The following is a 23632-nucleotide window of genomic DNA, read 5'->3' as shown; positions in this document are numbered from 1 at the left end:
CACTAATAAGGCAGCACTGATATGCTGCACTGATGGGCACTGATAAGGCTGCACTGATGGGCACTGATAAGGCTGCACTTATGAGGCTGCACTGATGAGGCTGAACTTATGGGAACTGATGAGGCTGCACTGATGGGCACTGATAGACTGTGGCTGTGGTCTGTGGTTTACAGATGACAGGGCGGGTCATAAACAGGAAGGGGGTGTGGCCTTTACAGGAAGGGGTGGGTTATATTTAAATTAGGGGGTGCACAAGTTTAGTCAAGCCTAGGGCAGCACAAAACCTTAATACACCAGTGGGTCCTTTTAGTAAACAATGTGTGTATCAGCGCTGCTCTAGATAGCAATAATAAAGTGCCAAGTGCAAAATTAGCAATACAGTACATAATTAACAACAAATGTGCATAATCAACAATGTGACAATAATAAATAATATATAAAAAAAATAGTCCTCTTATGATCAGCAAATAAATGGTCCTTGTGATAATAAAGTGCTCGTGCTATGAATCAGGTATTTTTATAATTATCAGCAAATAAGTCCTTTTGATAAAAAAGTGCCCGTGCTGTAAATCAAATAATGTGCAGATCACTCCGTGCTCCCCTCTTGTGTCCCCACTCACCAAACAGATGGGGAATCAGAGCATTTCCAGTTGTTGGAATGCACCGGACGTCACATCCGGTTGGTGTTGGAATGCACTCCGTAGCGGCGCTCTGCAAACGGATCGATACAGGCATATTGCACTTTGTGTATGTAAGTGGATTATTTGTTGTTATTTTAATCAATATTTACAATTTTACGCTATGGAGATCTCTTTCTGATTATATATATTCGAATCGGGAATCACCACTGGGAGGACCTTCCATGCTCCCCTCTTGTGTCCCCACTCACCAAACAGATGGGGAAGCAGGGCATATATTGCGTTTCAGCATTGAGAGTCTTTCTTTGCTGTTTTATCTTTCAGTGGAAGGTTTTCCCAGTGGTGATTCCACAGTTTGAATATATATAATCAGAAAGAGATCTCCATAACGTAAAATTGTAAATATTTATTAAAATAACAACAAATAATCCACTTACATACACAAAATGCAATATGCCTGTATCGATCCGTTTGCAGAGCACCTCTACAGCGTGCGTTCCAACACCAACCGGATGTGACGTCCGGTGCGTTCCAACAACCGGAAATGACGTATGACGCTAGATTCCTGCTTGACGCGTTTCGCCCCTCCTCCTGGGCGTCATTTTATGCTGAAACGCAATATATGCTCTGCTTCCCCATCTGTTTGGTGAGTGGGGACACAAGAGGGGAGCACGGAGTGATCTGTACATTATTTGATTTACAGCACAGGCACTTTTTTATCAAAAGGACTTATTTACTGATAATTAGAAGAATACCTGATTCATAGCACGAGTACTTTATTATCACAAGGACCATTTATTTGCTGATCATAAGAGGACTATTTTTTATATATTATTTATTATTGTCACATTGTTGATTATGCACATTTGTTGTTAATTATGTATTGCTAATTTTGCACTTGGCACTTTATTATTGCTATCTAGGGCAGCGCTAATGGCATAATGTGCTAGTATGCATCGCATACTAGCACATTATGAAATACTTACCTTAGAACGAAGCCCCCACACAGTTGCCTGGACACTGCTAAGGGAGCTGTCCTGTTCCCTTGGCACCTCTTCCGGGTTCGGCAGCTCCGACTCTGTGAGTGGCCGGAGCTGTGATGACGTCAATCCCGCGCATGCCGCCGGATCTTCAGAGCGCATGCGCCACTGGTGTCAGCGGCTGCATGCAGGGTGAATATCTCCTAAACCGATATTAATTTTACCTACAGGTAAGCCTTATTATAGGCTTACCTGTAGGTAAAAGTTAAAAAGCGGAGCATACTTAAACTTCAACTATGTAGTGCAAAGGCCTGCCTGAATGCATACAAATATAATGTGTTTAGGGCTGACCTCATATTATATGGTTTTGGTAGATCTAAAAAATCTAAAGAAAATTGTATAGTGTGTATCCTGCTTTGGTTAGCTGTTAGGTCTATGTCCTATAAAGTGACTTGTTCATTTGCTATCTGTCACATACAAACTTCTGAGAAAAAAACAAATCCATCATGTCTGAAGTGTTTAGTGGGTCAGTATTTTCTATTTGCTTTTTTTATTTTTTGCATTTTTAGACACAGAGCATACAAAAAGTTTAATATCTTGTAAATAGTTTAGTGTGGGAAAATGGCATGTGTGATAAATGCTAGAACGCCACGTATGGTTGAACTCGATAGACGTGTTATTTTTTAACCTGATTATATCATAGTATACAGCTGTCGGCATGGATTCATGCATGTTAACTGAGAAATATAACATGGTGATATAACAATTAGTGTACTGTTTTCAAAACTTTAAGAAATTCAAAGGGATCTTTGGTTTATGTATTTAATTTTAGATATGTACAATATACTGTATGTAATAACTAATGAAATGAAGGCTAATCTTCCTGAGAGGATCACACTCGACAATTGAAAATCTTCCCCACCGAATCTAAAACTAAAAAAGGTTTTGCGGAAGTATCACGTGATGTGAATAACTTGAATCAAATGACATTTTCCTGTCCAGATTTAGCTAATTTCACCATGCAGAATTATGCTTTTTTAAAATGAGCCAATGGGACGTGGAGAATGGGAGGTTTTCAGGTTATTAATACTCAGTTATAGTAATGAATGAATGCAGTAGAGGGTGCATATAGTTCCTCCTTAGAAATCTATAGAAATCGTTGCTAAATAAAATCTCCAATCCTGGTAGGAGATCATATACACTATATTACCAAAAGTATTGGGACGCCTGCCTTTACACACGCATGAACTTTAATGGCATCCCACTCTTAGTCCGTAGGGTTCAATATTGAGTCGGCCCACCCTTTGCAGCTATAACAGCTTCAACTCTTCTGGGAAGGCTGTCCACAAGGTTTAGGAGTGTGTCTCTAGGGGAATGTTTGACCATTCTTTCAGAAGCCCATTTGTGAGGTCAGGCACTGATGTTGGAGAGAAGACCTCTCTTGCAGTCTGTGCTCTAATTCATCCCAAAGGTGTTCTGTCGAGTTAAGGTCAGAACTCTGTGCAGGCCAGTCAAGTTCCTCCGCCCCATGCTCATCCATGTCTTTATGGACCTTGCTTTGTGCACTGGCCCAAATTATTTGCTGGAGGGGTGATTATGGTGTTGGGTTGTTTTTCAGGGATTGGGTTTGGCCCCTTAGATTCAGTGAAGGGAACTCTTAAGGCGTCAGCAAACCAAGACATTTTGGACAATTTCATGCTCCCCACTTTGTGGGTCCATAAGAGATGGATAAGTGAGTTTGGGGTGGAGGAACTTGACTGGCCTGCACAGAGTCCTGACCCCAACCCGATAGAACATCTTTGGGATGAATTTGAGTGGAGACTGCGAGCCAGGCCATCTCGTCCAACATCAGTGCCTGACCTCACAAATTTCCATAGACACACTCCTAAACCTTGTGGACAGACTTCCCAGAAGAGTTGAGGCTGTTATTGCTGCAAGGGGTGGGCCAACTCAATATTGAACCCTACGGACTAAGACTCGGATGCCATTAAAATTCGGCCCAATACGTTTGGTAATATAGTGTATTTCTGCATACCTGAAAGTACCATGTATTTACAGTGGGGGAGAGCTTCTTTTGGAAGAAAGTCCCTCTGTCTCCCTGTCTTCTACAGTAGTCCCTCATTTTGGTTTGATTTACATACCATAAAATTAAATATACCAAAAATAAGTTTATCCATTATTATTATTTATTAGAAGTACTTATATAGCGCCATCAATTTACGCAGCGCTTTAAATATATGTATGTAGCACCCTCCTAGATAGGTGCTAGGTAGGGAGAGTAGTTTTGGCTCTGCCTGCCTATCAGGAGAGCAGCAGGCAAAATATAGCTGCACTCTGCTTATCAGGGGAGCATGATCACTAGTAAAGCCCCGTACACACGTACCGATGGTTGGCATACAAATGTTCCTCTTTTCTCCCCGGGATGTCGGTGTCTGCTGAAAAGTGCAAAGACAGCACAAGGACAGCACAAGAATTTTGTTTGCCGACTGCAGAAGTGATGTCATGTAATGGTTAACTTTCCCTGTGTTTTCTATTTTCTGAGCATGCCCAGTCTTGCAAATCTGCGGTCTGTCGGCCGAATTGTGTACTGACAGGCGAACAATCGTCCGTTCTGGTGTCGGCATACAAAAATTTTCATGTTTGCAAGAAAGACTTTTGTCCGCGGATTGTGCGCAGACATCTGTCGGAGGCACCATACTAACACGCGTACAATCGGCAGATCCTTCGTCCACCGACGTTTGTATGCCGACGATCGGTACGTGTGTACGGGCCTTTAGGCCTGTTCAGTGTGTCTGATGTGTGATTCATCTGGGCTGAGGGAGTGTCCCCACTGTGTCCAATAGTGAGGCCTGTTGGACAGTGGAGTAAACCCAGTCAGTGACACACAGGCTTTTGTAGCTGTCTCAGTGGGCTGGCACAGACAAGTGGTGCATTCTGGGATATCCTATAAAAGCTTAGGACACATGTGGCAGGGTGTCTTTGGGTGGGAAGCCAAGTCCCAGAAGGAGGGTGACAGCTTTCTTCTTTTCTGAAGCTGTGGAAGATGGTCACAGACAGTCGGCCTAGTGAACCAGAAAGCGTGGTTGAACCCAGGGGTCCAGTGGAAGCTGACTAGTGGAGTTGGAGGCAACCGTGTCAGTGAGTACAGAACAACTTGCCCAGGGGTCTGCGGGGAAGGGGACCACTCCAGAGGCTAGAGTCAGTGGACGGGTGTCAGCACACAGGCATTGAGAGTAAAGGGGGTGCCAAGTTAGAACCCTGAAGAGAATAACCAAGCAGGAACCTTTAAAGTATCTTCACTTCAGTGGCAAGGTGAAGCAGCGGCCTAGCCACATTCTATAGTTAGCTGTCCTCAAGACTGTGAATAGTTAATAGTTGAAGTATCCCACTCATCCCTTCTCCTATCCAAGTTCCAAAAAAAAAAAACCCACAAAAACAACATCTCCTGGATGGACTATTGACTGATCCAAAGACTTTCATTGCTGTTTATCTGCTATCAGTTGCTTAGGGTAACCCAGGGGAATCCAGAAAGTGTAATTCTCAGCAGTCCTCTAGGGGGTAGTGCTACATGTATACAGGGCTATTTTTCTTAGAGAATAGGTGCAGGTACTCCCTACTGAGTCACCCCTTTTCTCCACCTCCTACCCACCTCTGAGCACCGTCCCTTGGTTCCACCCTCTACCCACCTCCCAGTATAACCCCTTTTGGAAAATTCAGAACCAAGTATCATTTTGCGGTGCTACATAATTTGTATGTAATTTTTTACTGATTACAAGCAAAGCAGTAAAAAAAATGTCCTGCAGTCAGCAGCAATAGACCCCCCACAAACAATACACCCCCCAACAACAATAGATCTCTCTTAGCAACTATAGATCCCCCACCAACAATACCTCTGCCCAGCAAATTAGATCCACCCCAGCAATGATAGATCTTCCAGTAGTCAGCATCAATAGACTTCTCCCTCAATAGTAGATCCCTCCCAGCAGCAATAGATCCCACATTACTACTAACTACGGGAAAAATTTATGTCATTTTTAATGTAAATATTAAAAATATGCACTGTTACTGTAATAATGCCATTGGCAGGGAAGGGGATCAAAGGGTTAAATGTGTACCTAGGGGTGTGTTTCTAACTTTATGGGGGCGGGCTTGTGAAATTATTACAGAGACCTGTGTTCCTATATAGAAGGATTACAGGCGCTCTGTGATCATTCCAGAGAGAAGAACGGTCAGCTGTGTTTACTTTACTTTTCAGCGGGAAACGACGGAGCCGACTGCCCCTTGCATCAGTGTCCCCGCTGCCGAGTGAGGGTGGGAGCGCGCCACAAGGTGCGCCACCGACGTATACCTACGGCGGTTCGCGCAGGAGGGCCAGCATGCCACGGTATTTCTGAGGATGGTTTCCTAGTTTATTCTTTATTTAGTTTATTCAACATGATATGGAGCTATGTAGCAGTAGTATTGGGACGAGGCTATATATTCTGCAATATTTACATTTTTGGTAAGCTCATTCAATGAATCCAAGCTCTGCGACTGCATTGATCCACTCACACAATTTTACACTATCAGCAAGAATGAGTGCTCTCTTTTAAGCCCCGTACACACGTACCGATCGTCGTCATACAAATGTTCGTCTTTTGTCCCCGGGATGTCGATGTCTGTTGAAAAGTGCAAAGACTGCCCAAGAATTTTGTCCGCCGACTACAGCCGACTGCAGAAGTGATGTCATGTGATGGTTAACTTTCCCTGTGTTTTTTATTTTCTGAGCATGCCCAGTCTTGCAAATCTGCGGTCTGTCGGCAGAATTCTGTACTGACTGGCGAACAATCGTCCGTTCTGGTGTCGGCATACAAAAATTTTTATGTTTGCAAGAAAGACTCTTGTCCGCAGAATGTGCGCAGACAGCTGTCGGAGGCACCATACTAACAAGCGTACAATCGGCAGATCTTTCGTCCGCCGACGTTTGTATGCCGACGATCGGTACGTGTGTACGGGCCTTTAAAGAGCACCTGTCATTTCAGATCCATCATGTTAGCGGGCATCCACTCACCTGCTGCCGCCAAGTCCCTCACCTTGTTGTGACACTGCTGCATCACCAGCCGTCCCATTAAATGGAATGGGACTGTCGGTAAGTCAACAGCATGTCAGATGTGGAGCCGCTGCGGGACAGAGATGACAATTGCTCTATAAAAAAATGATGATTTAAATCGAGTTGATTTAAATGAAGCCTTTTTACTAGTGATTTTAATCATGATTTAAACGTGATTAAAATCGACTTGTTTTAAATTAAATCCACCCTGGTCTTTACAGAAGAACCACTTTAAGGCTCTTGTCACAGTTATATAAGCTCATGCACATTATAGCCCTTTCACACTGAGGAGTTTTTCAAGTGCTTTTGCGTTAAAAAAAAAAAAAAAAGCGCCTGAAAATCTCAAGAAAATGCTTTCCATTAAAATAAATGAATGCTTTCACACTGGGGCAGTGCGCTGGCAGTGCAGTGAAAAAAAAATCCTGCATGCAGCATCTTTAGAGCTTGTTTGGAGAGCTAAAAAGCTCCCTATAAACGCCCCTCTCAAATGAAATGACTAGGAAGCACCTCAAAAGAGCCTCAAAAATGCCCCACAGCGTTTTTGGAGCAGTTTTAGAGTCACGTGTCCTTTAAAAACCACACCACAAACACCTCAAAAGCACAGTTTTGAAGCGAAGCAGTAATAACGGGGCCCTAAAGGGGTTGAAAGGGCAGGAAGGTTTTTTATCCTAATGCATTCTATGCATTAAGATAAAAAACCTTCTGGGTGTACCAGCTTCCCCCGCTCCCCCTAATACTTACCTGTGCCCTATCTCTCTCCAGCGATGTCCACGAATCCCTCAGCCATCCGGGGCTCTCCCTCCTGATTGGCTGAGACTGTGGCTGTCAATCAAAGTCAGTTAGCCAATCAGGGGAGAGAGGGGGCAGGCCAAACGGCGGCTCTGTGTCTGCATAGACACATAGAGCTGCAGCTCGGCTCGGGTGCCCCCATAGCAAGCTGTTTGCTATGGGGGAACTCGACAAGAGGGGAGGCCAGGAGCCCAGAAGCGGGACCCGAGAAGAGGAGGATCTGGGCTGTTCTGTGCAAAATCAATTGTACAGAGGAGGTAAGTATAATATGTTTGTTATTTGAAAAAAAACAAAAACAAAAAAAAACGAGACTTTACAATCACTTTAAGACTCCGTTCACACGATGTCGGATCCGACTTCGGGGGGACCTGTGAAGTCGCGTGCAGCGTGACTTCGGCGCGACTTGCACGGACTTCATAAAATGAATGTCTATGCAAGTCGCTCCAGGTCGCCTCGAAGTAGTACAGGACCCTTTTTCTAAGTCGGAGCAACTTGTGTCGCTCCTATTAGAACCGTTCCTGTACTACACTAAGGGACGCGACGGACCGCGACTTGTCAGGCTGACCAAGTCGCAGTCCAAGTCAGACCAGTGTGAATGGGCTGTAAGGATTCATGCACACTAGACAGCAGAAAAAATGCCAGAACCGTTGGTAGAAAAAAACAGCATACAAAACGCTCCTATAAAACATACTGTACATGTGTTTAGGCATGTTAAGGCATGTTTTGGTGCGTTTCCATTTATAAGCAGTAAACTTACCTTTATAGACTGAATAACATAATTACATTTCCATTATTATTGTAATATAGTACATTTAGCGAGAGCCCTGCAAGTAGAAGGTGGGGACGGCCATCTTGGTACACCCCACACTGCCCAGCGACAAACTGATTATATAGTGAAATAGACTATTTCACTCCGTTGCGGTGAAATACTCTACTTCAGTCTATAAGGTGAGTTTACTGCTAAAATAAATGTAAAACTCAAGACTTGCATGGGTGTAAGAAGATGTCCGCCGATGTTTCGTGTTCTGTCACATAAGAAAACCTATTGGAAGGCATAACGACCATGTTGGAATGCATGCGCAGTGAGTTGTTCTCGTCTTAATGTCACTTCTGGTTGCACAATCTGATAGGTAGTGGTATTCTGATAGAACACCGGCAAGGATTTTTGGGTAGGGGTGGAAAGGAGAGAGCACATATTGCTGGATTTCTGCTGAGAGCACAGACTGTAAGTAGCTGCAGCCTCCCCTCACTGAGACATACATAGAGACTGTTAATGATTTCATGTTCCTGTTTGGAAAATATCTTATGTTAGACGGTTCACTGAATGTTATTTCTTCAATACATGGACTTTCAAATACAATGCTGTGTGGATTAGTGTCTATGTGGATGATATATTTCTCAGTTAGGATTTCACTTGCTATTCACAAGCCCCAATTGAGTGCAGGCACTAGCGCTTGTTAGAACTCCTGTCCTGATCACACAGGTTATAAAGACTCTGCTCCTAAATACTATACAGGTGGTGCCATCATACTCCAGTAGCTGCAGAGAGTGAAAAGAATAGTGCTACACCTGTAAACGCCGAATTGTACATGGGCACATAGGCAAGCATAGATTTGCTTCTACTGACTGAAAGAAAGAAAATTGCAAATGCCTGTATAAGTGGTATTTTTTATGCCCAGTGTGCATGAGGCCTAACTCTAGTACCTGTTTGATTAGAGGCCAATCAGTTTATACATTTTATTTAGAAATAACTATTTCCTTCAATACCAAACAGAAGTTTATATAGGTAAAACACAAAAGAAAATTTTTTTTACCACTTGCAGACCAGCCGTCGCAGTTATACGGCGGCAGGTCGGCGGGTTCCCGCGAATCGCCGTACCTGTACCACAGTCTGCGGGAGCGATCCTGGGGGCATGCGCGCCGCCTCGCCAGCGGTGAAGCCGATCCGCGGAGCCAGCGGCCCCGATTGCCGCCGGGCACCCGCAAGCGTTCCCCATGAATAGAGAATGGCGGTCTGCTGTTGTAAACACAGCAGACCGTTGTTCTCTCTGGAATCAATGCAGAGCTCCCGTGTTCCTCCTATTTAGGAACACAGGTCTCTGTATTGATTTTCACAAGCCCATCCCCCTCACAGTTAGAAAGCACCCCCTAGGCTTACACTTAACCCTTTGATCGCCCCTGGGTTAACCCCTTCCCTTTCAGTGTCATTATTACAGTAACAGTGCATATTTTTAGCACTAATTACTATAGTAATGTCACTGGTCCCCCAAAAGTGTCAAAAATGTCAGTTAGGGATCCGATCTGTGGCGGTCTCACTAAAAATTGCTGATCACTGCCATTACTAGTAAAAAATAAATAAATAAAAATTCCTTAAATCTTTCCACTAGTTAGTAGACGCAATAACTTTTGCACAAACCAATCAAAATATACTTATTGGGATTTTTTTTTACCAAAAATATGTAGCAAAATAGAAAATTGGCCTACATCTATGAAAAAATTTGATTTTTTTTTTTTTGGGAATGTTATATAGCAGAAAGTGAAAAATATAGTTTTTTGTGGTTTTTTTTTTTTTTTTCAGAATTGTTGCTGTTTTTTTGTTTATAGTGCAAAAAATAAAAATCACACAGGTGATCAAATACCACCAAAAGAAAGCTCTATTTGTGTGAAAAAAAGGACATCAATTTTATTTGGGTACAGCGTTGCACGACCGCGCAATTGTCCGTTAAAATAACGCAGTGGCAAAACGCAAAAAATGGTCTGGTCATTAGGGGGAAAATCTTCCTGTCCAAAACTGGTTAAAGACCCATGCATTGATTTAAATGAACAGAAGCTTAGAATGTATACTCATGCAGTTGTAATAGGAAGTTAATATATTCTGCTGATAACAAGCCATCTTTTACTCTGAGTCATGGGTGACTAACATAGCCCCTGGTAAATAGGTGGAGGCACAGACAGTACCCTGATGTCAGAATGCACATTTCCGCATGCTTTATTAGTTGAACTGACTTGATTCCCTGCCCAGCCAAGTTGCAGACCTTGAACTTGCGAAGGAGATTTTCCTTGCATCTTAAAGTGGGAGTAAACTCCCATGTATGATTTTTACCTATAGGTAAGCCTTTAATAAGGTTTACCTATAGGAACAGTAAATATCTCCTAAACCTGCACTGTTTAGAAGATATTTACTTTAGTTGCAGCCAGTGACGTCAACTGGTGCATGCACTCTGAAGGAACGGAATGGCCATAAACAGCGACTCCCGCCAAAGCCTGTGAACCCAGAAAGAAGACCGGGTGAAGATGGAAGCACCCTCAGCTTTGACAGTGCGCTGCTGGAGGGCTTTGTTTTCAGAGAAGTCTGTCATAATGTGCTAGTATGCGATGCATAGTTACTTTTATGTATAACTTTGTATCTAAAGACACTTAGGGCCCTTTCACACAAACGATCCGATCAGATCCGCTTGTCAGTTTTTTAGGCGGACCTGATCCGATCCTCCATGCATCCCTATGGGGCAGCAGATGTCAGCGGAGACATGTCCGCTGACACTCGCTGCCATCCGCATCCGATCCTGTCCGTGAAATCCAGACGGATGGAAACCCTATTTTCCATCCATCCAGGGGATCGGATGAGAGCGGACAGGCGGTCCGCTCTCATCCAATTCCGCCATAGAGAGCAGTGGGGCTTTGATACCTCCCTCTCCGCACACAGAGCGGAGACAGAGCTGTCATCCACCTGCTCAGCGGGGATCGGCGGATCAATCTCCGCTGAGCAGCACGGAGTCCGCCGACGGAGGCGGACCGTGTGAAAGAGCCCTTAGAAACACACATAGTTTATAGATACATCTTTTAAAAGTTCATACAATAACTTCAGCAAATGTTTATAGATATTTGTATAAAATGTGCATACAGGAGCTCCGGTAAATGTTTTCTTCTGGCCCTACCCGGAACATCAGCACACAATGGCTTAAAGCGGTTGTAAACCGCTAGAGATTTTTTTTTGGGGGAGGGGACCTGTGGGGTAAAGAAATGATGTGCAAGTTTGCACTGCATACTATCACATTATGTACACTTACCTGAAGACGCAGTCCTCTCACACTGAGAAGTCAGCGCTGCAGGCGCCTCCATCTTCACTCGTCTTGCTTCCGGGTTCACGGACTCCGGCTCTGTGACTGGCCAGAGCCACGATGATGTCACTCCTGTGCAGCCTATTAGAGCCTCTAAATAAAAAAAAAAAGCCCCATTGAACTCCATGCGTCCGGGGCTGGATGTCACTGGCTGCATGCAATGTATATATCTCCTAAACGGTGCACCTTTAGGAGATATTTACACTATAAAAAGGCTTACCTATAGGTAAAAGCAAGAGAAGGAAGTTTACTTCCTCTTTAATGCCTCAGATGGAACCCGCAGGACCACCTCTCCGTAGCTAAATAAAAGACAGCCACTCCCCAACTAAAGAATTTTACTTTTTTAGTCATGCTCCAGGCGACCTGTTTATTGCAATTGGTAAGTACTTTGGTTGCTGCAAGTATATACCCCCTGTCACACCTTCCCCTCCAGGTTCAGCCTCTCCTGGAGTTGGAATTGGTGTGGTATTAGCGGGCCCTACAATGTCACCATTGGCATCTCCCTTGGGGATTTTCCTATCTTGTATAAGCAGTGGGCCGCACTGCTCTCCTGGCTTTGTTATCAGTCTGAGAGCGGCGGTGGATAATGTCAAAGAGGGCGGGAGATGCAGTGGCATGGGATAGTGACTGCCAGTCACCAAGCAATAGCGCGAACAAAGCATCTTAGAAAACCGGCGTAGGTACTGGCTTCTCTCCCTCTCTGTGCAGTCCTGACAGTTTTCTCTTGTATAGTAAAGACTTGCTCCCCTCCAGTGGTGTATGTTACTGGAGGTTAGACATTCAGACTTGGTTTTTTCTCCTATCGGCCTCTGGGAGTGCTGCCTGGGCTCATCTGCTACTGATTCTGTAGTAAGTGGATCAGAGCAGATGGGTCTTAACAGGACAGTGTACCGTTTTTTTTTTTTTTGTTAAGAGAATTCTGATTTTCTCCATATTTTTTTTTGTGAAGATATGAGCTCACCACACCTGTCAGTGGCACAGAAAACTAGGGAAAGGTATGAGGGGACAACGTGGGACATGTTGGAAGATGGTTATTTCTTTGAAGTTGGTTATATAGCATTTGCATTGTACTCAGTCAGCTTTATAATGTAACACGTCAACATGTGTACCTACATTCTCTATAAAGGAACATTAAAGTAGAACTATAGGCAAATTCTTTTTTTTAATAGAGTAATGGAGGGCTATAACCCCTGTCAAATTTTTTTTTGTTCCCGCCATTTGTGTCCCATTGTAGAGAGTTCCCTTCACTTCCTGTCCTATAGCCAAACAAGAAATGAGAGTAAACTCCCTTGTATGATTGTTCACCTATAGGTACACCTATACTAAGGCTTACCTATAAGTACAGCAAATATCTTCGAAAAGTACACCGTTTAGGGGATATTTACTTTTAGATGCAGCCGGTGATGTCCCCGGCGCATGCGCTCGAAAGGATACTGGTACTTTTAGGTGCATACCGATGCCGTACCTTCAGAGCCGTGTCTTAACCAGTGACTCCCAGGCATGTGCAGGAGTGACGTGATTGCTGGCTTGGCCATTCATATCGCTGAAGCCCGCAAACCTGGAAGGAAGACCGGGTGAAGATGCAAGCACCTACAGCGGTGACAACGCGCCGCTGGAAGGCTTCCTTTTCAGGTAAGTTTGTCATAATGTACGGGTATGCGATGGATACTAGCACATTGTGACCTAAGCTACCCGGTGCCTATTTTATTTTTTTGCGGTTTACTGCCATTTTTAAGGGAATTCCTTGGAGACCTCCAGGTCAGCAGAACTAGTGTCCCCATTGGAAGATTTCCATTCCTAATAATTTTCTGGGGACAAGCCAAAATTTGGGATTTTCTTTTTCTTTTACTTTCACTTTCAATGATAATGGCAAACAGGACACGGGAGTGAATCTGTTTAATGGGGGCATAGACAGCAATAAAAACTGACAACCGTTCCAATCCTTCTCCATTCTGTCTAAAACTAAAAAAAAAGAAAGTTTTTCCTTTTAGTTATAATTTTGATTACAAATCTCGGAGGAAGAGGGGGAGAGGGCCCCCTTCTAATAATGTCAGCGGGTGTGCTTGCCTTGGAACTCCATGACAGAGTTCTTGAGGGATATAGGAACAGGTGGGTGTTGAACTTTAGAATCAACTAAAAGCTGAAGTATGAGTTTTAGGTAGAATGAAAAGAAAAGGGGACGAATGGCCCCTTTTATTCATGGGGTAGTGGCAGGTGAGGATAGCTTAGGAGAAGGAATAGGCAGAATTTAAGTTGTCAGGCAGTTTAGAGCCTGTCAGAGTTTAATGTAAGCTGATTGGCTATAGGGTTTAGTTAGTGTACTTGAGTATCTAGGGAGAATAAGCCCCTGACCTGTCTGAGCCGGTTTCTCCCGCCTGTGAAGAAGTTCAAGTTGATTGGCTGAAGGGGTTCAAGAGGACCCATTTAAGGATCCCCTCACAGATGAGCCGTCACTCCGTCGGTCAAGCAGCGAAGAAGGAAGACAGCCCAGCGGTTCCAGCGGTTCCAGAATCGGCTTTCGGGAAGAATCATCGTCAGCGGTAGCGTTTTTCCACTGTCGGTAGTTCCAGCAGGCGGTTTCGGGGAAGAAGACGACAGCGGCGGCTTTCCTGGACGAAGACAGAAGAGAGGAGTTAGGCGCCCCCGCTTACCTCAGCCGAGATGAGCCTCTTAAGAAGACTGATCGAGCGGGCGGGAGAAGATGGCGGCGAAGATTGGCTCCGGAGGTGTTTCGAATTGCCGCTCGTCGCTGCATCCGAGGGAGCGGAAGGTGAAGACCGCGCAGGACCGGCATCGACGGTGGCCGCCGGAAGAGACGTCGGGCGAGGATCGGGTGACGCGGCGGGCGCAGACGGAAGATCGTCATCGTCGGTGACGCCGGTCGTAGAAGACGTCACGGAGAGGGGTGTGCGCAGGCGCGTCACACCCGGAAGAACCGGCCAAGGGATCGGGCCGGCGAAGAGGCGGCGCACTCCGCGCCAACGGTTCTCCCCTCCGGCGGACGTCAGGCGCGCCGGGAGGGGAGGCGAAGACTCGCCGAGAAGAAGACAAGCGGGAAGACCTGCTCCAGGACCCGGAGCGAGGGCCCGGTCGGAGGCGGCGAGATCGATCGGCGGGACCAGGAATCCGGAGAGGATCGCGCCGGCGAGATCAGGTGAGGAGACCTTCATGGACACTGTGCCAGCCCCCACATTGATCGCTAGGCCCCCCGGAAATCAGTCACTCCCACCAGCCAGACACTTAGAATTTAGGCCATCCAGAACACAGCAGCTCGGGCCACCAGCCCCTACTAGGGCCCCTAGGCCCCCCGGGACGCAGCAGCAGGGGTCGCCAGCATCTGCCTTAAGCACTGGGCCCCCAGGACCACAGCAGGTTATCTCAGATTTTAACACTGGGGGTGCTGTCGCTCAGGACAGTACCCCCCTGCCAGCCATTTCAGGTTTACTACAAAATTTCCTAAAGGATTTTAAGTCTATGCTTGAGGCCAGTACTGATACTGGGTCTTGCATCCCCGCTAGTATACCGGCCAATTCTACAGCCGTATCTGCCAACCCCGCTCATATAACGGGCGATATGGGGGTATCACAACCTGCCCCTTCACCTAGGGATGTCTGGGTTCCTCCCATGGGCAATTTGGAGGTTGAACCTCATAGGCCCCAAAGCTTGCACTCTGAGATGTCGGCTTCTTATCTCCTGGCTCAATCACAGAATTTACCTGAGACTTCCCTTAGGGAAACTCTCACCTGCGAAATGTCCCCGCTAGGTTTCCACCTATCCGAATCGGTTAAGGAGAGGATATGGCAGGGACATTATATTGATATGTTGTCACTGTTGCCTTCAGCTAGGGATTTTGTTGCTAAAGGGGATAGGAAGGATGATGAGGAACGAAGGCGCCCTGTTTCCAAATCTTTCAATAACTGGTTACAGGGTTTCTTTATTTTTTCATCAGTAATGTGTGAGAGATTCCCTACTAAAAGCGTGGGGCTTTTTCAACACGCGGATATCATATTAGAAGCGTACAAGAATTTTGGTGGGACATCATGGTTCCAGTATGACGTGGCTTTTCGCCAAAAACTGGCGGTGCAGCCTGCCATGAAATGGGGAACTAAGGACGTCAGCCTTTGGCTGGACCTTTTTCTCCCCCAGAGGTCTATTTTTTCCAGACAGCCCTTTCCGAGTCAACAGTCCCAAGCAGCCTCTCCGGGTTTTCAATTTAGAAAAGGAGTGTGCTTTAACTTCAACGAATCCGTCTGTAAGTGGCCGGGTTCGTGCAAGTATCGGCACGAATGCGCCTTTTGCTCTGGGGCCCACCCCATTGCAAAATGCTTCAAGAAGCAAGGGGGTCAGGCCCCGGGTTTTTTACACAAAGGCGGTAACCCCAGTGAACCTCACCGCCATGCTCCCGTGGCTCCAGCGCTACCCAGACAGGGTGAGAGCCACCCTACTAATTGAGGGCTTTCAGGACGGTTTCCCCCTTCCCAAATTTTATGGTAAGGGTTGTAGGTTGGTAGATAACCTTAGATCCGTGGCGGGTTTGGAATCGGTTGTGGCCGAAAAGGTAAGTAAAGAAATCGAGTTAGGTAGATTCGCTGGCCCTTTCTCTGTCCCACCATTTGAGGATTTTAGGATCTCCCCTTTGTGCATTGTCCAAAAGAAGGAGCCTAATTCTTACAGGCTTATTCATCATTTGTCATTTCCTTTCGGGGATTCCTTAAATGATGAAATAAGCGAGGATTTAGCTACGGTTCAATATTCTTCGTTTGACGATGCCTTGGTTAAATTAAGGGGTCTGGGACAAGGGGTTTTGATGGCCAAGGCGGACATCAAATCGGCTTTTCGTCTGCTGCCGGTTCACCCGGACGCCTTTAATTCCCTGGGTTTTTTCTTTTCGGGTAATTTTTATTTTGACAGATGTCTCCCCATGGGATGTTCACTGTCATGTTTTTATTTTGAGTGTTTTGCCACCTTTTTGGAATGGGCAGTTTCGCTACTTTGCGATTCGACCGACATCGTCCATTATTTAGACGATTTTTTGTTCTTGGGAAGGGCAGGGTCTACAGACTGCTCGCGCTTACTGAATGGTTTAGTTCAGTTGTGCGAACTGTTTGGGATCCCGTTGGCACATGAGAAGACAGCTTTTCCGTCTACTTGCATTCAATTTTTAGGCATCACAATCGACTCCAATGAGATGGAATTTAGGCTCCCGCCAGACAAAGTGTCTAAATTGAAGTTTTGCCTTCTGACTTTGATCCGGAGACGTAAGGTTCGCCTTAAGGAGATGCAGTCCTTGCTTGGTTTGCTGGCTTTTGCTTCCAGGGTTATTCCCCTGGGTAAGCTATTTTCCAGGAAACTGTATGCAACGATTGCGGGTCTGAAGTCGCCAAATTCTCACGTGAGGTTAACTCAGGAGGTCAGGGAGGATATGCTGGTGTGGTTCCAGTTTTTAACGGATTTCAATGGCAAAAGTCTTTGGCAGGAAGAATTTATTCTTGATAAGGATTTTTGTCTCTTCACCGATTCAGCGGGTTCGGTCGGCTTCGCCGCCATTTGGCGCACGCATTGGTGCGCTGATCGCTGGTGCCAGAAATGGGTTCAATTGGGTTATACACGCAACAGTGTTCTTCTCGAGCTCTTTCCCATTGTGGTGGCCCTGGAGGTTTGGGGCCATCATTTTCGGAACAGGAGATTAATGGTTAGGACCGATAACAGGGGGGTGATGTTCGCTATCAATTGTTTGTCTTCGAAGTCCCCTCCTGTTATAGCCTTTTTGCGGTATTTAGTAGCTAAATGCTTATCATTTAATATTTGGATTAAGGCGACTTTTGTCCCTGGCAAAGATAATGGTTTGGCGGATGCTTTGTCTCGCTTACAGATGGAGCGATTTTTTACACTGTTTCCGGAAGCGGACGAGCTGAGCTGTCATTACCCGAGCCACCTATGGCACATAGTCTAGACTTGGTAGCAAAGAATGTTTTGCGTTCTTTGGCTCCGGCGACCATGGCGGGATACCAATCAGCATGGTCATTATGGGTGTCACATCTTCAGTCCTTGGGTGCATCCCCCGATAGTTTTTCGGAAAATTTGGTTTTGTCCTTTTTAAATTCCTTATTCCGTATGGAGTATGCATGGTCTCATGTAAACAAAATTCTGGCAGGAGTATCCTTTTTCGTTAAGTTGAAAAATTTCCCTTCATGCTCTTCCTTTTTTACAGTGCGTCAGGCCCTGAAGGGTTACCGTAAAGCAAAATTTTTGCCCGATTCTAGGAAGCCCATTACTGTCCCACTTTTGGAGAGCTTATGTGCAGTTACGTCGGTCGTTTGTTTTTCTTATTATGAGTCGGTCCTTTTTCGGGCGGTTTTTTCGTTAATGTTCTTTGCGGCACTGAGGATATCGGAGCTGGTGCCGACAAGTAGGACGCTTAGCTCTGGTCTTTTTCTCTCGGATGCGGTTTTATCTGACGTGTCGTGTTGCATTTTGATACGCTTTTCTAAGACGGATCAATTAGGTGTTGGGAAGCGCGTTAATTTACACAGGTTTCGCAACTCTTCCATATGTCCGGTGCGTTTATTACAAAAAATTTTGACAATTAGATCGGCCGGTTCCAAATTCTTGTTCAATCACCGGGATGGTAGGCCATTGACTGGCTATCAATTCAATGCAGTTTTTAAAAAATGTCTCGTTCAATTGGGATTGGAAGAGGAAAGGTTGACTTCACATTCATTTCGTATTGGTGCTGCTACTGAAGCGGCAAGATTGGGTCTCGATGATCAATTTGTTAAAAAGTTGGGCAGGTGGAAGTCGGATGTTTTTCAAACTTACATCCGCCCTGACACTGTTTGTTAAAAAATTTTTCAGGTCAATGTCTGGACGTGTGGATCATCGGACATTCGTTCGTGCATTGGGCTCGTGCACGAGCCAGAAGATGTCCTTATGGCGAAAACATCGGTTTAGATCCCAATTATTTTAGGGTTCAGTGGTTTAGCAAGAGAGGAATGCTGTGGTCGGAATTTCGTCCGGAAATTTTTAGACTACTGCAGTTTCTTCCCCCCCCGGATATACTAGTTGTACACCTTGGGGGGAATGATGTAGGCAGAGCGAGAACTTTAGACCTGATTTTTGCGATCCGGGATGACTTGCAATTATTAAGGTCAACATTCCCTTTTATGACCATTGTTTTTTCGGAGGTTATACCTAGACTCGCTTGGTTCAAGCATTGTTACTTGAAACCGCTTGAGAAAATCCGTAAGCGCGTAAACAGGGCTTTGGAGAAGCTGCTGCGCGTCATTGGTGTTTTATCTTTTCGGCATATAGAGTTGGAGGGAGGTACTAGTGGACTATACAGGTTTGATGACACCCATTTATCAGACATTGGCCTGGATACTTTTAATGCCAATCTGGGTACTTGCGTGGAAGAGGCCGCGTGGTGGGGGTGTGCCAGGCGGGTGTGAGCCGCCTGCCTTTTGGATGTGTCGATGTATTTAGTTGAGTAATGACAACCTGGGTCGTTGGGACCGGGTTTGTTCTATACTGCTGTTATTAAAGTTTAAAAGATTTATCGATCTTTAATGTGTAAAATAATAAACGGCCGCGGCCTCTTTCATTCCGAATTTAAGTCTGAAGGTGTCTTATTTAATAGTTACAAGTAAGTTTAAGGAAATCCTGCCTACTACCCCATGAAAAGAAAAGGGGACGAATGGCCCCTTTTATTCATGGGGTAGTGGCAGGTGAGGATAGCTTAGGAGAAGGAATAGGCAGAATTTAAGTTGTCAGGCAGTTTAGAGCCTGTCAGAGTTTAATGTAAGCTGATTGGCTATAGGGTTTAGTTAGTGTACTTGAGTATCTAGGGAGAATAAGCCCCTGACCTGTCTGAGCCGGTTTCTCCCGCCTGTGAAGAAGTTCAAGTTGATTGGCTGAAGGGGTTCAAGAGGACCCATTTAAGGATCCCCTCACAGATGAGCCGTCACTCCGTCGGTCAAGCAGCGAAGAAGGAAGACAGCCCAGCGGTTCCCCTCCCACCCCCCCCTTTTTTGTTTGTCGCGGTCAGTTTGTTATTTTAGGGTCACCTTCGGTCACGACGAAGGGGGGCGTTTGTTGTATTTTTTAAGTTGGATGTGTCGATGTATTTAGTTGAGTAATGACAACCTGGGTCGTTGGGACCGGGTTTGTTCTATACTGCTGTTATTAAAGTTTAAAAGATTTATCGATCTTTAATGTGTAAAATAATAAACGGCCGCGGCCTCTTTCATTCCAAATTTAAGTCTGAAGGTGTCTTATTTAATAGTTACAAGTAAGTTTAAGGAAATCCTGCCTACTACCCCATATTTAATGCTATAAAATGATGGATACGCGCCATGCGTAACTTTACACGTGTTTTCTCCTGAAGGGGATCGGCGGTCAGGAAAATGCACGTCGCTGTAATAGGAGCTGGAGTGATTGGCCTCTCCACAGCCCTGTGTATTCATGAACAGTACCACCGCACAGTGCGCCCTCTGAAGATTGAGATCTATGCAGACAAGTTTACCCCTCTCACCACAAGTGATGGAGCAGCCGGGTTATGGCAGCCGTATCTATATGACCATGGAAACAAGCAAGAAACGTAAGTCACCAGAATCATAATGGTGCAATGTTTTACCTAAAGAAGATTCTCATTTGTTTTTAATTGAGTTTACTGCATATAAATTCCTAGTAAATATAAAAGTTTTGTTTTTCTTATGTTCACTCAAAAATTTAAAGCACTTCTTCCCCTTTTTTTTTCTCAGCCGATGGAACAAGGAAACCTTTGATCATCTGCTAAAGTTTGTACATTCTGAAGAAGCCCAAAACATGGGGCTATTTCTACAGTCGGGATACAATCTTCTAAAGGAACCTGCACCTGTATGTACATAGACAAGACAGACAGTTATTTAACTGTACAATATACTGAATTGGCATTTAAATATTTTTCTGGAAATTGTTCCTTGGCCCTCGTTCACACTGTGGGCGGGTTTGAAACTCGCTGAACTTGCACAATTTCAAACCCACATTTTAGTCCGACTTCGGGGGCGATTTAAAAGACATCTGTGTGGGTTCATGCAAAGATGTCTATTAAAATTGCCCCCAAAGTCACCAAAAGTAGTGCAGGAACAGTGCCATTGCTGGCAATGGGCTGCGATCTGGCATGAGATTTGACATGTCAAATCGCATGTCAGATCGGCCCGATGTAACTGTGTTTTTCTGCCTCTTTGTAACATTCTCTGTGAGCTTCCAAACCTCATCTTTTTCCCTTCACTTTGGTCTGTATGCATATTAGTTGCAGTGCACTGCTGTATGCACACTACAAATCCAGGCCTGTCTACGTCTCTACCTCTAAAAGGCAGTCAGATCACGGCAGAAAATTGGAGATTTGGGGAAGGCTGAGAGCAATAAGAGGGATTTTTTCTTTAATAAGAATACATAGTTGAATGTTTTTTTTTTTTTTTGTGTCTTTAAATTAACATGTATATACTGTATGTAACTGTTAAATGCTCTTCCCCTAATATTGCGCATAGATCTCTTTTTGTCTGTTCTTCTGCTTAGATCAAATATGCATGTATTCTACCATGAGCAAAGGTCATAATATTATAGTGGGCCTAATGTGTTAAATTATCTTAGGAATGTGATTTTGTTACTCTTAGACAGTTTGAATCTCGGCTGGTTTAGCAGGAACCAGCAAAGATTCAAACCTAGTATGGGCAGACTGAATGTACCCTAGTTGATCGATCAACTTGGGTACATTCAGCCTGGCAGATTTTACATGCGATTGTTGTTACAGCCGCTAGCAATCGCTGTGTTCTCCTCGCAAGGACAGCTTGTGTTGATGGGGAAATCAAGTGAATTTCTTTCCTGCCACCAGTGGTTGCAGAAAATAAATTTGCTCTGTCTACGTCTGGCCTTAGCAATCAGAGTTTGTTTTATTTATCCTATGCACTTGAAATTTTAAATTTGTTATGCGCACAGTAAAAGCTTTGTTCTCTTTTAATTTAAAGTACATTTTAATTATTTGTCACAAGGTGATTTTTAACCGCTTGCTGACCGCCGCAAGTACATATACTGCGGCGGTCAGCCCCGTGCAGGCAAAGTGACATATGGGTATGTCACTCGCCTGCGAGCCAATAGGGGGCGAGCGCGCGCTGCCGGAGGCACGCTCCCGCCCCCGCTCGTTCACGGACACCCCCGCCCGTGTGCCGGGTGGACCCGATGTCTGCCGCTCACTCGCGATCGTCCGTTACAGAGGGAGAAAGGCAGGCGGCTAATGTAAACAAAGCCGCCTGTCTTTCTCCCCTGCATAAGTGCAGAGATCATACGGTCCTGCTATGTAGGATCGTATGTCTCTGTAGTTACACAAACAGCCACATCCCTTCACAGTTAGAAACACGCCCCTAGGGACACACTTAACCCCTCCTTCTCCAATAAAGTTAACCCCTTCCCTGCCAGTGTCATTTTTACAGTAACAGTGCATATGTATAGCACTGATTACTGTAGTAATGTCACTGGTACCCCCAAAAGTGTAAAAAATGTCAGTCAAGGGTCCGATCTGTCTGCCGCAATGTCGCAGTCCCGCAAAAAAAAAAAACAACAAAAATGACAAAAATCTTTCCCTTAGTTAGTAAACGCAATAACTTTTGCGCAAACCAATCAAAATACGCTTATTGCGATTTTTTTTACCAAACATATGTAGCAGAAAACAAATTGGCCCAAAATGTTAAAAAATTTTGATTTTTAAATTTTTTTGGGGGTGAATTTCATATAAAAAAATGTGAAAAATATTGTTATTTTTGCAAAATTGTCTCTCTATTTTTGTTTATAGCGCATGATCAAAAAATCGCACAGGTGATCAAATACCACCAAAAGAAAGCTCTGTTTGTGGGAAAAAAAGGACGTCAAATGTGTTTAGGTCGCACGACCACGCAATTGTCCGTTAAAATCACGCAGTGCCGAATCGCAAAATAGGGCCTGGTCAGGAAGGGGGTAAAATCTTCCGGGGCTTAAGTGGTTAAGCAGAAATTAACCCCTGTGTGATAAATTTTGCTTCCACTGATGGAAAGATCTCTAATGCACATAGTGTGCCTAAAATGATAGTTGAAACAGTTGTATTGCTTGTTTTATCTATCAGATATGGCTGATCGTGCTTGTATTTCTTCTCTCCAAATCTTCCAGTTCCCTGTGTGCTATTACTTCAATAATTATAATTCCTTGCAGGGAAATTAACAGGGTGTTGCAATTAATTATCTGCTTCCCTACAGCATGGCATATAATAATGCTGGTTGAAGAATTGTAGGAGGAGAGCAGTAGAAGTACTGTTACCAGAAGGGGATAGAATGTCCTTGTACATGATCCAACTCACTCAGTACACATTCATTACTTTTTTTTTTAACTGATGTTTCTGCTTTGTTAGGATTTATGTCAACGCAGCCATAAATGAAAGCTAAATGCAATCTGTATGATGTAATAAAGCAAGTAACACAGCAGAAAGTGAAATACATAGACGTAGACAGGGATTGCAACCACTGAATTGTAAAGTCATCAATCTAGAGCAAAAAACACACTGAGAAAGATGAGATGACCACATCTCTAATTTTAAGCTGCCATCTGTTTCCCCTCCTGCACTAGATACTGGGCCTTACATGCCATGTTTTTCACATATTCTTGGTTGCTGAACTACTTTTGTTGACTAGAAAGGATAAAGTGTTCCAATAAATGATATAAACAAAAAGTGTAGAGCCGTAGCAGTCTTTGGTATGGCTGAAGATGAATGGGTAGGTTGTTTGGTCCAAGAACCAGGAGCTACTTTGTTTTTTAGAACTGTTGGGCACCATTATTATCTCCTTATTTCCATTGGCTTTAAATAATTGAGTGCTGCATCTCTAGCTGGAATGTCACATGTACACACACCACGCTCTTTTCCTGCCATTTAGTGTGAGGTAGCACCTTCCCGCCAGTAGCCCTTATTGCAAAAGACACACAATTTACCATTTTCCCCTCAGTGAGCCCCTGATACCC

General features: G+C 44.6%; 1 protein-coding gene across 6 annotated transcripts in view; it reads left to right on the top strand.

The window, feature by feature from the left end:
- Positions 1 to 23632, top strand: part of DAO (D-amino acid oxidase) — an 83717-nt gene that overhangs the window by 26963 nt on the left and 33122 nt on the right. For all 6 annotated transcript variants that reach the window (XM_082264210.1, XM_082264212.1, XM_082264213.1 and 3 more), the window contains exons 2-3: positions 19998 to 20210; positions 20374 to 20488. In XM_082264210.1, the coding sequence (XP_082120336.1) occupies positions 20017 to 20210; positions 20374 to 20488 (309 nt within the window). In that variant the 5' untranslated portion in view covers positions 19998 to 20016. The remainder of the gene's footprint in view (positions 1 to 19997; positions 20211 to 20373; positions 20489 to 23632) is intronic.

This window comes from Pelophylax lessonae (assembly GCF_965119305.1).
Source record: "Pelophylax lessonae genome assembly, chromosome: 1".
In the NCBI taxonomy this organism is placed as follows: Eukaryota; Metazoa; Chordata; class Amphibia; order Anura; family Ranidae; genus Pelophylax; species Pelophylax lessonae.
This window is presented reverse-complemented; position numbering and strand designations above follow the sequence as displayed.